At 52.2% G+C, this 14,729-nt stretch overlaps 5 protein-coding genes across 5 annotated transcripts; 2 read left to right on the top strand and 3 right to left on the bottom strand.

Annotated features, from left to right (window-relative positions):
• Positions 1–168: 168 nt before the first annotated feature.
• Positions 169–1,637, top strand: ALG2 (Alpha-1,3-mannosyltransferase-like protein; the record flags this gene model as incomplete). The annotated part of the gene is made up of 2 exons (XM_053179541.1): positions 169–346; positions 415–1,637. 2 exons carry the CDS (start codon positions 169–171, stop codon positions 1,635–1,637), a joined length of 1,401 nt encoding a protein of 466 aa, XP_053036486.1.
• Positions 1,638–2,174: 537 nt separating this feature from the next.
• Positions 2,175–3,026, top strand: COL26b_006730 (uncharacterized protein; the record flags this gene model as incomplete). The annotated part of the gene is made up of 1 exon (XM_053179542.1): positions 2,175–3,026. The coding sequence occupies one exon, from the start codon at positions 2,175–2,177 to the stop codon at positions 3,024–3,026; it is 852 nt and encodes a 283-aa protein (XP_053036487.1).
• A 1,857-nt stretch (positions 3,027–4,883) lies between these two features.
• Positions 4,884–6,109, bottom strand: COL26b_006731 (uncharacterized protein; the record flags this gene model as incomplete). Its single annotated transcript, XM_053179543.1, has 4 exons — positions 4,884–5,042; positions 5,097–5,309; positions 5,360–5,894; positions 5,979–6,109. 4 exons carry the CDS (start codon positions 6,107–6,109, stop codon positions 4,884–4,886), a joined length of 1,038 nt encoding a protein of 345 aa, XP_053036488.1.
• A 1,354-nt stretch (positions 6,110–7,463) lies between these two features.
• Positions 7,464–8,226, bottom strand: COL26b_006732 (uncharacterized protein; the record flags this gene model as incomplete). Its single annotated transcript, XM_053179544.1, has 2 exons — positions 7,464–7,795; positions 7,899–8,226. The coding sequence occupies 2 exons, from the start codon at positions 8,224–8,226 to the stop codon at positions 7,464–7,466; spliced, it is 660 nt and encodes a 219-aa protein (XP_053036489.1).
• Positions 8,227–9,154: 928 nt separating this feature from the next.
• Positions 9,155–9,547, bottom strand: COL26b_006733 (uncharacterized protein; the record flags this gene model as incomplete). The annotated part of the gene is made up of 3 exons (XM_053179545.1): positions 9,155–9,208; positions 9,265–9,426; positions 9,479–9,547. 3 exons carry the CDS (start codon positions 9,545–9,547, stop codon positions 9,155–9,157), a joined length of 285 nt encoding a protein of 94 aa, XP_053036490.1.
• Positions 9,548–14,729: the final 5,182 nt, after the last annotated feature.

Genomic DNA, 14,729 nt, shown 5'->3' on the forward strand with positions numbered 1-14,729 from the left:
AGCAACCAATCACAGACGACCCAGAGGGGAGCTCCTTCCGACCAGGTCAATTCGTCCCACTTGCTTGCGACTCGTCTCAAGTCGCATTTCTGTCCTCTCGGAAGGAGGCAGATCAGCTGTCTGTCTGCACACCACACCACCACCACAACGCACACAGCGACCGCAACCATGGCGGAGAAAGACGACGGCAAAAAGACGGTGGTCTTTTTCCATCCCGACCTGGGCATCGGTGGTGCAGAGCGCCTCGTCGTCGATGCAGCTGTTGGACTCCAGAACCGCGGCTGCAAGGTCGTCATCTTTACGAGCCACTGCGACAAGGGCCACTGCTTTGAGGAAGCTCGAGATGGTACCGCACTCCCTCGTTCACAATGCCGCCGCTACGAAGAAGCCTCAGCTGACACTCTCGCCTCGCAGGAACCCTTGACGTCCGCGTCCACGGCGACTGGCTCCCCCAATCGATCCTCGGCCGCCTCACCATCCTCTGCGCCATCGCCCGCCAGATAACCCTCCTCCTCCACATCTACTTCTCCCGCGAGCTCCAGTCCCTGGACCCGGACTTCTTCTTCGTCGACCAGCTTTCTGCCGGCCTGCCCCTCCTGCAATACCTCGTCCCCAAGGCGCCCATCCTCTTCTACTGCCACTTCCCCGACATGTACCTCGCCCTCGGCCGCGAGCGCTGGTGGAAGCGCCTCTATCGCGTCCCCTTCGACTGGGTCGAGCAGTGGAGCATGGGCTTCGCCGACGAGATCGCCGTCAACTCGGGCTTCACCAAGGGCGTCGCCACCCGCGCCTGGCCCGCCCTCGCCAAGAAGAAGAACTTCAAGGTCGTCTACCCCTGCGTCGACATCGACCCCAAGAAGAGCGAGACCGTTTCGACAGAAGAGCCCGTTTGGACCGACAGGAACATCATCCTGAGCATCAACCGCTTCGAGCGCAAGAAGGACATTGCGTTGGCCGTCAAGGCGTTCGCGGCGCTGCCCAAGGAGAAGAGGAAGGGCACGCGGCTGGTCGTCGCTGGCGGGTACGATCTGCGCAGCGCCGAGAACTTCTACTACCACAAGGAGCTGGAGACGCTGGCCAAGGACCTGGGGCTCGAGTCGTTCACGGCCAAGAACATCATCACGGCGCTCTCCGCGCCCGCGGACATCCCCGTTTTGTTCCTGCTGTCGATCCCCTCGAGCTTGAAGGACAGTCTGCTCAAGTCGGCCAAGCTGCTGGTATACACGCCCTCCAACGAGCACTTTGGCATCGTGCCCCTCGAGGCAATGTTGGCCGGCGTCCCGGTGCTGGCGGCGAACACGGGCGGCCCGACGGAGACGGTCATGGATGGCACTACCGGCTGGCTGCGGGAGCCGGACCAGGTGGAGGAGTGGACCAAGGTCATGGACACGGTGCTGAACAAGATGAGCAAGAAGGAGCTGGAAAAGATGGGCGCGGACGGCGTGCAGAGGGTGCGCGTCGGCTTCGGGCAGGAGAAGATGGCCGAGAGGATCGACAAAATTCTCGATGACTTGGCGGACAGGCAGAGGGTCCCGCCATGGATCAATGCCGTGCTCAACTTCCTCGGCATTGGTATTTTCTTCGCGTTTGGACTGGCCACCTCGAGCATGCTTGCTAAGTCGCAAAAGAGGGATTGAAGGTGGTAAATGTTTGGTTCATTTTGTGAAGAATTCTTTTGTGAATACTTATATGACTAGGGATACATGAGAGGTCCCCCTTACTCTAACCACCCCCTATTTATCTAGTAAACCACCCTCATCAACTACTGCCCTATCGAGCTACAGTGCTGCCTTGAGTTCCGCTAACAGGCTCTCTTGCTTTGGATAGTTCAACCGGTTTACTTTAATAAGGGTAGTTGGACATATAAGGGGTGGTTGGAGTAAGGGGCACCTCTTATATATCCCTGGTTATATAAGTATTCACAAAAGAATTCTTCACAAAATGGATGTAAACTTGTTCGTGTACGATACCTGTCAATGTTGATATCAACACGTTCCACGGATCATATAACCTACACTTATGCTACTTCTTCTACCTTGCGAACCCCTGGCGCGATGCACCCCACCCACACCCGACCCCCACGTAGCGGGGTAAATTCCGCCCATGCAGTGACATGCACGCGTCGTGCTCACTTCATCAACCACCACCACCCATCCCATCCCACTCTCACCAAAATGTCTCGCAAAGCGCTTGTCGAGTTTCTCTCCCGCTCCCTATCGTCGTTTCAATCGTCCCAAGACGCCTTCAGGGTCCTCTGCACCCTCCCGCACCACCGCGAAAATGCCGCCCCGTCCCCGTCCCCGCGCCGGCCGCAGCAGCCCGTGAAGCGCCTCGTCGTGCTGGACTCGAGCTTCAACCCGCCCACGCTGGCGCACCTGCGCATGGCCACTTCCGCGCTCCAAGCCGGCGCCGGCGCGCGGCTGCTGCTCCTCCTGGCCGTGAACAACGCCGACAAGGCCCCGAAGCCGGTCGCCTTTGCGTTGCGGCTGGGGCTGATGTGCGCCTTTGCGGAGGACCTTCTGGCGCAGGGGGCGAAGGAGGGGATGGATGTTGATGTGGGCGTGACGACGATGCCTTTTTTCCATGACAAGGCGCGCGCTGTGGAGGGTGGTGGGTTTTATGGCGAGGAAGGGGTTGAGCAGGTGTATCTGGCGGGGTATGATACGCTCATCCGGATCTTTAATCCGAAGTATTACCCCGAGGCGGAGGGGGGTATGAAGGCTGCGCTGGGCCCGTTTCTGGAACGGGGGAAACTGAGGATTAGTTTGAGGGTTGGCGATGAGTGGGGCGGGGAGGGGGAGCAGCGTGCGTATTTGGAGGGTTTGAGGGAGGGCGGGTTGGAGGAGGTGGGGGGGAAGAGGGAGTGGGCGGAGAGGGTTGAGTTGGTGAACGGGACGGAGGGAGAGGTTGTGAGTAGTTCGCGGGTGAGGGAGATGGCGGGACGGGGGGATGAGCAGTGGTTGAAGGGGTTGCTTGGCGAGAGGGTTAGGGGGTGGGTTTTGGAGGAGGGGTTGTATCGTGAGTGAGGGCGAGTGGTATATAAAGAGGGGTTTAGACCTAGTTAATAGATAGAAGGCAAATCTGCCCAGATCATGATGATCTGGTGATTGTTCAAGGACTATGAGGGCCCGCCTTTGTGTGGGTGATCTTGCTTGTGTGACTAGCGAGATTAAGATAGCGAGACGAAACTTCATCCTGAATGTGTTCTTGCGAATACCAGACTGATGATGGACAGAAGTGACCGCTTCTAGGTTCTACGTCACTTCACATCGGATGGCTGAGAGGAGCGTAAGGATTACTCGCGTCTGCGGCTGGACCATCAGCTCTGTTTCCAGTGTATGGTTGCACTTATACAATTGTGGCTGGTGTTCTTGGGGTTTGGTGCGTCGCAGAGCTCTTTGTAGCCGTTGTCTTGTACTATGCTCCAAAACATGAGCAAAATCCATCCCAAGGTAGGCTTATACAGCCCTATTCGGGCAGACAGAGATGCGAACGTTAAGCGGGCGGATGACTCGTCCAGATGGCATGCTGACGAGCAAAGCCATAAAGCTAATGGTTCTTTCTCTATACCATACTTTCAGCAATGAAGTCTGTTCTCTGGGCCGTGAAAGTAGGAGAATATCCTTTCTAAAAAAAAAATACATGGAGAGGAAAGGTCTCCCGGAGAGAATCAACGCTTTAATCAGAGACTGGTAGCTTGTTGCGACATCTGGGGGAGTGTTCACGGTGCATCTACAGCTAATACATGACAGCAGATGAAAGACGCCACCATCAACGGGACGCGATGGTGTCGAGCATGTTCCCACCAACAATTAGATGCAATGACAGGAGAGCAATCGCGTCGGGCAGAAACTAGTGCATTTGCATCCGTTTTGCAGAACCTCAGAGCTCATTGCTGCTGAACTTTCTGAGTCCGTTTCACCATTAAATACCTACCTCTTTGGCTGACATGGAATGTCATTAGCTCGGTCAAGACATCCCGCTAGAGACCGTACGTGCTTACACGACGGAGATTCAGTTAAACTGTTTCTAGAGGTCAAAATTTGACAATCGATAGATCTCTGGTCAGGTGTGGTAGGATGCGCCTCCGTTGACGTCACTACCAACCACATGTACTCTGGAGCTCTTCTTGGGATACTCCCGAGCGTCTGGAGAGCCGCAGCAGAGATCTAAGGATTTATCCGGATTCATTTCAACAGGAATACATGGCTATAGGTAGAGATTGTAGACGAAGCCGAGCAGGGAGCAACCTGCATCTACGCCACATCGTGACGGCGAAGTCAGGCAATGGCGCAAAGCTAATAACATGACATGGCGACAATCCTGGCCATGTGACAAATGCCATTATTGACCGAAACAACGTAATTGTGCAGAGATATTTGAATCATCGGGAACATTCCTTTTATAACGGGCAGCATCCCATTTACTTCGCGGTTCACAGCGTAGGCATGACAGCCAGACGCAAGTGACAGCGAACTGCAACACACCTGAATCTGAGAATCATGCCAACGTTCACCATTTTCCATCGAAGCCAGTTTCTATGCCACGACAGCGCGAACGGGGTCCAGAATCGCGGCGCGCTCGCACGCCCGAAGTACGTTTCCTCCGCTGTGGCCTGGCTGTTCCATCTGAATGATGGGTATGGCCAGAAGGGATAAAGACAAGAGAAAGATGGCGAGAATGTTGCATGAGGCTGGGACGCCAAACATATTTACACAATTTGCAGCGATGATCATAGATAGAGGTGTGATGTATGTGGGCTCGATAATGAGATAGCGCCGTTATTGTCAAGGACCTTTCTGGATACTCGTCTGCTTTGTATTAGTGGTAGAATATCGGTCTCAATATCTCTCTACTTAGGTCTTGAGAGACTCTCCAATTCTTCAGTTCGCCTCTCCGCTCGGAGGTGTCAAGATCTCCCCCAACGGCTGTGGAACCCCAAAGTTGGGGTTGTCGTTGTCATCAAACGTGACGATCTGAGCAGAGGTGAATCTATCTCCACCGCATGATCCTGCCGAGTTCCTTGTCGCGTGGAAAGCGTTCTGCCGAGCACGTTAGTATGATGATTCATGATCGATTCTGTTTGTACGACTCACCCAAATCTCGGTTCCGTCTGGAGAGGTAAAGAAGGAGTTGTGGCCGGTGCCATAGAGCCCATTGGCTTGGGAGAAGACCTGTCCTGTCTTGTCCCAGGAGCTCTTCAGGAGGGGATCGCCGCCGTTCCAGTGGAGAAGACCTAAGGAGTAGTTCGGCGTGGCGCAGTTGGAAGCGGAGTAGCACAACCAGATGTCATCGCCATGATACAAGGGCTACGACTGTCAGTACGCGCTCAAGAACTGTCCCGTAAGATGAGACTTACGTGGGGTGCTTCATTGACGCCGATCAAATCGTCTGAAGGCGGCGGGTTGGCCCCAGTGATGTTCCTCTCCCAAGGCTGGTCCGGAATAGAAATGACATGCCAGGCGCCGACTGTCCAGCTGTCCGTGTCAAGCTGAGTGATGGCCAGAGCCTGGTTAAATTCGTTGTCTCTGATGCTAAGAACGTGGTATCTGCCGAAGCCCGGGACCTCGAGAAACGTGCCGTCGATGCTGAATGCGAAGTTGTTGTCGAGACCTCCCCTTGAGCCCTCGGGTGGGATCAAGTCGGCGAGGTGCTGGAACTCGCAATCGTAAGGGCCAGCAGCGTCGCAGCCTTGCAGAACGCGCGTGGAGCAGCTGTCGCAGCACGAGAGGCTGGCGTCGCAGCTGGAGTAGAACATGTACCAGACGCCGTCAATCTGGTGAAGCTCGGGTGCCCACATGTTGGCGCTGCGGGTGGTGTTTGTGTCGGTCCAGATGGTCTTTTGCTCGCCATTGGGGAGGTCGCTCAGCTTGTCGGAGCGGACGATGGTGATCCTATTGTACGAAGTGAACGTGCTGTGATTGAAGGTCGGCCGAGGCTCCTGAACTGAGATTATTCACGCTTGATAAGGTACTCACAGGTGGTAGTTGCCGCCTGCAAATACGAGTGACGGATCAGGAGCAGGCTCTCTCACTGGGTTCTCAAAGGCCGTGGTGAAGCCAGCCGAGATGACGGCGGCCAGGAGAGTTGATCCCCGGGTGATCAACATGTTGGCGGTCTTTGGCCCTTAGGATGTATGCGATGCAGTCCAACTCTCACGCGAGATCCAGCATGGCCTCTGGGTTCCTATGGAGAGGCCTTTATTTATTATAAGTCGGAAGCTCGCTGCTAACTTCTCCGGATTCCCGTCGGCCTGTGCCGCACCAATCCGCGCTTGAGGCCAAACCCCACGACGAATGCACCGTACCCATGCCAAGCCTCTAGGACCTTCACGGGAACTCTCTCCATTCTTGATCGCATGATCAACCGTCAACCCCACAGATGCTGGTGCGGAGATTGTGGGGTTGACGATGCTGCTTGCCAAATCCAGAAGCTCGGTCGCCCAAAGAAATCAGAGCCGGACCAATCATACCCTAGCAATGTTTATTGAACGGGGTTGGCATGCCCCAAGGTGACGTTGTCAAGTCTAGTTCATCTGCGAGAAAGAACTGGAAGCAAAAGCAGCCTGAGAGTCTGGCTCTTTGATCAAATTAACTAACCGAAACGCACGTTTAAGCCTCACGAGCTCATTAGCGGGCGTCGATGTACAAGTATGTAGTCTACATATGATAACATAGTCCGAGAATGCTTCTTCGTTCTGATCCGCTACCAGTATTGCCAGATTAGATACGGTTCAGGACTACAAGAAGTAAAGCAACCATGGTAAGGTTGTCTCAAGTCTGATGTGCCATTCCGTCCAAACAAGTTGATGAACTCCCGAACCATACTACAGCAGATCATGAAGACTCATTCAGTCCCTCAAGCCACCTCGCCAACTCCGTATGTCTCTCCTTCATCGCAAAACCAGCCGCAGTAAAGCCCGTCACCCTCTCCTTCTCCTCCACCCTTGCCCCATGCCGAATAAGCAACTCAACAAAGGCCCTATCCCCCCGAGACGCCGCCACATGTAGACCATTGAAATGCGGCGACCTTGGACAGCCCGGCATATCATACTCCCATGGATTAGACGGCACTGTGGCATTCACATTCATCCCTCCAATCTCATCCAGCGCGAATTCCATAATGGCCAACCTCACCTCGTCGTCCGCCTCCCGCGAGTTCGCGATATCTACAATCACGGACCCAGATTCATATGCTGACGGTTCGGGGCCGTGCTTCATCTTTTCCGGTGGGAATATGGCCAGGAACTCGCGTGCCTGCGTAACCGACTTACACGACGCGAGGAACCTCCCGGCCGATGGCAGGTCATAATACACACCCCTCTGAGCCAACGCGATAAGATAAGCCTTCGCTTTCGGTGTGCCCATGGCCGCACTTCCGTCTGTCTCCTTAGTATATATGCCCATGGCGCCAACCTGTATAGCCAGGAACTGGCTCTTCTCTCCGTCGATCGGATCATGCAGTCAGCGCGATTTGAGGATCTCGGTCCACAGGGTGACCTCATCTGACGAGTTAGTGATGGCTTTTGGCGAGTGCTGGAAGAGAGTCTTGTAGGGGTCGACGCGGGTGTTGTGCAGCACGTGGCGCTCCACGGCGTCGAACGTGGTCTGCGGAGGAGGATCCGGGCAGGTTCTTATGAGGTGGGCAAAGAGGGCTATGTGACGCCTGCAGTAGCAGAGCACAAGGAGCAGGTCGGCCAGCTCTGGCGTGAGAGATTTCGGATCAAGACCAGTTTGCTGGCAGCGGCGAACGAATCCTGCAGGGTCGTTGACCGTCCACGCGAGGATGGCCAGGTCTTTAAAGCTAGATATGTCTTTACACCAAGAATAGCGTCAGCTCGATCTCGACGCATGATGGTTCTACTAGAGGCCATCAAAGCCGATGGGAACATAATTCACCTTCCTTTTCCAGCGGAACAAAGCTCGGCTCCAGGAACCATCTCTTCACCGCCCCAGCAAACAAGTCCAGCTCCATGAAATTGGCTATTCCGTTCTTGACGGGCACATCCCACTTGTGTCTCGGGCCGTTCTTCTGCAGGTGCGACAGCACCCCATCCATGTATCCAGGAAGATCGAGCTCGCCCGCGGCGAATTGAGCAGCGAGACGCACGAAGCACGTTTCCGTGGTATCGCTGAACTCATTCTTGACCTCGAATTCGGGCCAATCATTAGACACACTAAGTCGGACGATGGGCCCGGAGCTGTCTCGGCTGGGGGAGACGTTCATCGTGCTGCGTCGGCGTAGGCAAGCGAGAGATTATGGTTGGATTTGGTTGGAATTAGTTGTGATGTGAAGCAATTTAGATCGGGTTGAGCGTGCACTCATATATCTAAATAAAGGCTCATGTTGGAGCCTGTGATGGGCGGCCTCCTGTGCCGCTCTACTGCGTCACTTATTTAGCTGGGGCTTTCCAGTGTGAAGTGGAAAAGGAACCAGACTGGGCAGCGATCCGACGGCCGCGGGCACTGCAGAAGGCGCTTGAGCTGTCTATCGCTGTGCTGTATTTCCATTGCAAAAAGCACCATGTGAATGACGAAAAAATTGGGTCTATGTTTTTGCAATTCTCAGGCAGGAAAGGCAGAAGTTCGCCGGTGAATCCGCCTTGCTACGCTAATGCCTGTTGGTGCTTCGATGTGCCTAGCATCCATCTCGGCAATAAGCTCCGAATCTTGGCAGACGTCAAGATTTTGCTGTGCTTACATGGGGTAAAGAAACAGCGTTAAGTCTTTTGACGACGGTAGGTGGACACTGGATCCTCTCATCATGCTCAAGTACAGCGTGCCGCGCTTGAAGTAGAACCGCAAGGCTAAGCCGACGTTGCAGACTTGTTTTCTCGACAACCCCAATGATGTTGGTAGTTTTCGATCAGCTCATGTCAAGGATGAAGCCCCCGTCTTCACCCGTATTCCTTGGGGAACGAATTTGCAGGCCGTCAAAAGTGGCCTCTTTCTCAAGTGTTGCCGAAGCATGTAGCAAAGTTGGGCTAATGCGCGTGTACATTGAGTTGAAAGCAGAGTACACAAAATGCATCAAGACTCCCCTGGCCCAATGAATGATGGATATTCTAATGTCGACGCTGAATGAGAGGGCTAGATGCCTTACAAACAAACTCCGTGATGGCCTGAAAAGATATGAATGTTTGGACTCCCCACATCTATTTGGGGCATCCAGTTCCCCAGCCGGTGACAGTATCGCAGCAATCAGCGTCCTGATGGAAACGAGTAAGTGATATTGCCAATAAAAGAGAGCCGTAAATGTGCTTACGCAAGTCGCGGAAACAGGCGTGTTAGTGCCCTGCTTCATGACTCTGCTGCAGTAGTTCGCCTTGTCATTAAGACACCAGATCTCATTGTTGGGGTTTTGTTTCTGGCAGGATTCGTTGTCCTTGCCCCAGCAGCAGTTCTCTTTCTTCCCGCTGACGTCGCACTATCATTCGTGAGTTATGATATACCAATTTGGGAGATCCTGTGATACATACGGTAGCAGCAAGAGCGGTTTGGACGGCCATGGCCGAAAGGATGGCGCTGATAGCAACGGAAAACTGCATTTTGAAAGATACGTAGAAATTTTGGTGACTTTTCGTCGTTGTGATGATAGACAAGGAATGTTAAGAAGCTTGAGTCTTTGAGTATCGAATGAGTGAAGTATGATCAAGAGAAAGACTACGAGGGAGCGATCGCCGTCACCTTTTATGATGTTCGACAGTCCGACGTTCGTTCAAGAACATCTAGAGGTCACAAGACTAATTGCCTAATTGAGCCACGAAGGCCAGCCTTTCGAGTCAGTCGGATCTTGGCACCAACTCCTGAATATTGCCCATCCGTAGAAGACGTAAGATGACACGACGAGCTGAAAATACCCCTTAGGGGTTGTATGGAGGCAAGTAGACATTCTGCTCTGGCTGTGGACACAAATGACAAGTCAAGTGTGCCCCTAAAGCTGACAATTCTGCTCGGCAGTGCTATGGGAGGGTCTCAAACACGGGTTGGCCGGAATATGGCTGGCACAGGAATTGACTTGGTCTATCAATAGAAGACTGCACCTTTCTGCATGAATTCTCAGGAGAAGAGTGGCCCGTCGATCATATCTTCGCTCGCAGTGCGATTATGTGTTCTGGTGGGCTCTTTCGGACCCAAAGGCCGATGGCCTCGGTCTTTACATAGAGTAAGGCGTACGAAGCTGATATTTTCGCGCCTAGTCTTGGCCTTACGACACGGGAGGTGGGTTCTGTGGCTGTGATGCACGATCACACGTGCTTTGACAAGATATTTAGTGCCATCTTCCACGCTTGGTTGGTTACTACGTTCTGTAAAAAGATCTGGAACGGGTAGTTAAACCTTAAAGACGACATATCCTGATAGACTACCCTGCTGTATGTCTTGGCATACAGGCCCCTTAATACAATGCCGTAGTTTCAGCGACAGGCCGACCTTTTTTACTTGGCGGCAGGCCCAAACAAAGGTGGCATGTGCTGTGGTGGGCCATCTGGATTCGGAGCGAACGAGGGCTGAGACAACAAAATCTGCTGATGCTGACGGGTCCGAAGGGCCAAAATAAACAGGTTGCCGAGAAAACTCGTACAAAGAATCATGGTAAAACCCTACTACTGGCCAGGAGACAGTCCTTCTTTGGTCAATTGACCTCCAAGCAATAGACGCCAACCACCTGAATAAATCTGCTGCAAGTCCTTTCTTATGAAGTCGCCAAGGCCCATGCTGCTAACAGACAGTGCGGCACTTGCTACTTAAGCATATCGACATCTCATCACTCGGGATGTGAAGCATGAGTGTAGCTGTTCGTGGCAAATTCTGCCGGCTTGAGATCTAGTAAGAAAGTTCCTATAGCCATAGCCTGTGTCTCCGTGATGCAGGCGTGCCTTCTAATATTTGCAGCTGTAGATCATTCCGTTTTCCCATTGAACTTCGCCGAACCCTTGCCTGTCGGTCGAATACGTTCTACAGTAGGGACGGAACAAAACATTGAGGGCCAGACTAGTACAACCTCTCGCTTCTTGCCATCGCGACAGTAACGTAGCCAGAGCCCATACGTTACATTGATGTAGCAAGCGATGCCGGTGAACAAATGCCTTTCCTTTTGTCAGCGTCTTGTCAGTTTCGAGACAACTGGGTTGCAAAACTTACCACCATCCATGACCTTCAAGAAGCACGCCCCAAGGCAAACCAAGTTCGCGACGCCAGGCACGCAGCTGTGAGCAAAAGATATTGTCAAGATTCCATGCCAGGAAGCCGATTGCTATGGCGCTTAGACCACATGTAATCAGGGTCCACATCGTCTTGAGAAGGTCTACATCAAGGTGCTCAGACTTGCTTTGAGGTTTGGATCTGGGCCGCAGGATCTTCTCCATGATATAGAGGCTTCGAAACACCACCGTGGCAGTGAGAATGCCGAACATGACTTGGTGGAACACCGGGTCGCCGAGATAGTGGTAGTAACCGGTGATGAAGACCGCTAAGCTGGTGACGAAGAAGCCGAGCAGAGCCTGACCTGGGGTAGATTTGCCATGGGAAAACACTGCAAAGAAAAGGATGCATGTGGTGTATATCATAGACAGCTCGTCGAACAGTTGCATCCAGTCTGCCATTTGTCAGTCTTGTCGTAGTCAGAGTCCCCGGGCGCAACGAACACTTCAAGGTAGTGTGGTAGAAGATGCTGGCCACACCGATTATCATGTAGCCGATGTATGCAACGAGAAACACACCAGGGTGCTTGTTTCTGACACAGCTGGAAATTCCAACCAATGCCAAGTAGACGAAAATGGCATTTGTGAAAGTATTTACAACCTCAGCCACGTATGGTGAGACGTAGTAGTCCTGAGAACACTGATCAGCTTCACCGGATACATCACCGCCCGGAGATGCATCTCCAAGAAAAGCAACAGATGATAGCGAAAGCTTACTTCCTCACACCAGTTTATGGTTGCCGTCACAGGATTCCAAACGCCATCCCCAGAAGGCGGGTAGGGTATGGATGGCAATGAGAACGACATCGCAACTCAGTATGACGGAAATGAAAACGGAAGGGATCTGCGAAACGGACGATGCTCTTCAAAGAGGAATTCCCACAGAGCGCAGGCACTGGGTTGGCCTTGCCAAAGCCACCGTTTCAATCAACCTTCCCGGGCTTTATCAAAGTAATGGCAGGCGTTGCATGCAAGCCGCTGTGTCTGTCTTGCTTCCTTAAGTCAGTCGGGGTTCCAATGTTGCCGTTTCTCTAAGTGATGCGAATGCAACGTTGTTGCTGACGAGAGAGTGTGCGAAAGTCCCAGTGTGTACGGCATCCAGAAAAGCTGAACTGAACTTGCCACATAATTCGTTAGCAAGGCGCAGGGTATGCTTAACCGAACTGCCGAGTACGTAATCGATTTTCTGCAACATGTCTTGGCCGGGGGAGTGGGTATTTGCCCCGGCCTAATCGTGGAATGCTTTGGGGCTTGGTATCCGTAGCTCCCCGGATAGTCGAGGATCTCGGCTCCACATAGGTAGCCATACTTTCAACCAAGCCCCAAAAATGTCAATGGTAGCTCTTTTTTATGATAGATCAAGGACTGCTACCTAAGGTACGGAACGAAAACTAAGTATGTCTATTATAAAAGTGATCTCATGAGTCGCGCATAGCTGGAGATGAAACACGACAGCTACAGCGCTACCTGCCGAGACTGCTCAGACTGTTAGATTAGCAATGAATCGTCTAATTGCTTGCATCGTCTGTGAAGAAGAAGGTTTATGGACGAGCAGCAAGGCGAAATTCATTGGTGTTGCTAATGTCGGCTCTTCCCCATCTTCTCGACAGGGAATGCGATACGTGGGGAACTTGGCAAGTGCAACCCTGGACGAGCTTCTAACATCGTCGGAGTCCGTACAGGACCCCGATCAGATTGAAATTGCTGAGTATCTTCTACGGCGATGGAATAGGGGCGATTGAGCAGACAGCAATAGAAACTTGTATCAGTTATGCTGCACCGGCTCTGTGGTGTTATTTTGGCTCAAACGCTCTCTTTCGCAGTAACCCAACCACCTGGTTGATAGGATTTGAGGTGCTTGAAAGGTCTCTAGTCCCTCCGGGCCGTTGTAGTATCCTTTGGGTTGAAATAAGTGCAACCTCCTGTCACTGTCGTGACTCGCCTGTCAAGCGTTATTAGCATCCGGGCTTTCGGTAGATGCATCACAAATCTGGTTCAAGTATAGGTGAGGTCAGGCCCGTAGAGTACGAGAAGGTCGAAGGTGCCGTTTCGACATATATGCCCTCTTGCAGCTTCTGGACATCATCACTCTAATATCTATCTTCACTTGTGAGTTCGCCCCGAGCCTGAGTGATGGAAGATTACATGTATAGACAACTAGGATGGTAGATTTAAACCGCCCGTCTGATGCAGATCGCCTGAGACTACGGAAAATACGGATGAAGTTTGTTAGTAGACTACCAGGCATATAATTTGGGTCTAGAATATCTAAACCAAGGTTCGGTCTCAATCAGCTCTTTCTTTTCTACGTTTATTCTGTAATCCTGGTGCAGAGTCTTGATATGATTTGGGTTCTAGCCCGGTCGTTCGAGCTCCCTGTCAAACCAAGCCATGTTTGTCTACTTCTACCATTGTAATGAAACTTCTTCGAGACCATCTCGACTGAATATGGAAAGCCTCGCATGACTTGAGTGTATCTGGAGTATGATGACGGAAGCTGAGAACAGCAGCTACTAGTGGATCGCTAATAAAAACTGCGTTCAAACATCAGGTCCAAAGTGATGCCGCTTCGAGGATATTCAGCAAATATCTATCCCCTTAAAGTCAGTCTCCAATCGCTATCCACGAGACACCGCAAAACAATGGCCCCGATTCCGCCCAGACGGACGCGACAACAGTGAAGCCCGTCACGTCAGCCTCCCTTGCTAGCAGTTGTATTTTGTACTTTCCGCATCTCGACGCATCCAAAGAACGCAAGCTTACTGTTACCAACGGAATCGACTTGAACGTTTCCTTCACGCTCTGACTCTCTAGTCCCCAGTACCATTAGCTTGCCGGCCAGGTCATGTTGACGGTTGATATTGTTCCAAGAACCCCTTTCAACCACAACTGTCCGCTCTGACGTTTGTAAGGAAAGTTGCTCAACTTTCTTCGACAAAGCGGCCAGTTGACTTGTTAACCTACTTATGATGTTCTCGTCGTTCCCGCTGTTTCCAGGTTGAATGGAGGCTGCATCGTCCGTTCCCGAGCTATCTTTTCCTGAACCGCTTGCGCAGGAGCCACCCGAACTAGGGCCCCCGTTGTCGAAAACATTGACTATCACCTGGGGACGGGATATGAGACATTTCTTCGACTTCTCGCGGATTGGCATTTGGCATCGTGATGAGCTTGCTTGGTCGACAGATTCCAAGGGAGTCGCTGACCCGACAGAAGTGTCATCCTCGGGCCAATTGAATTGAAGGTTTCTTGAAGAGTTTGCGTGCGTCATGTTTTGTGACAATTTTGAAAACGAACTCGTCGATTTCTGGGATTACTGCAAATAGGTGTATTGCGTAGTGATGTGTTCTTCTTGTTATCAGGGTATGTTTCATTATATTGAAGACATCCTATGGACGTGCTCACCTGAGGCGATCTGCCGGGTTGTAGCTCAACTGGGAGATTCCTGATTGAGTCTAAGGAGATTCTAGACTTGAATAATGAGCAATATACCCAAGGTGCCGGATTCTATGACAATTATACATAGTATTAG

The sequence above is a fragment of the Colletotrichum chrysophilum genome (genome assembly GCF_026319265.1).
Source record: "Colletotrichum chrysophilum strain AFK26 chromosome Unknown scaffold_51, whole genome shotgun sequence".
In the NCBI taxonomy this organism is placed as follows: Eukaryota; Fungi; Ascomycota; class Sordariomycetes; order Glomerellales; family Glomerellaceae; genus Colletotrichum; species Colletotrichum chrysophilum.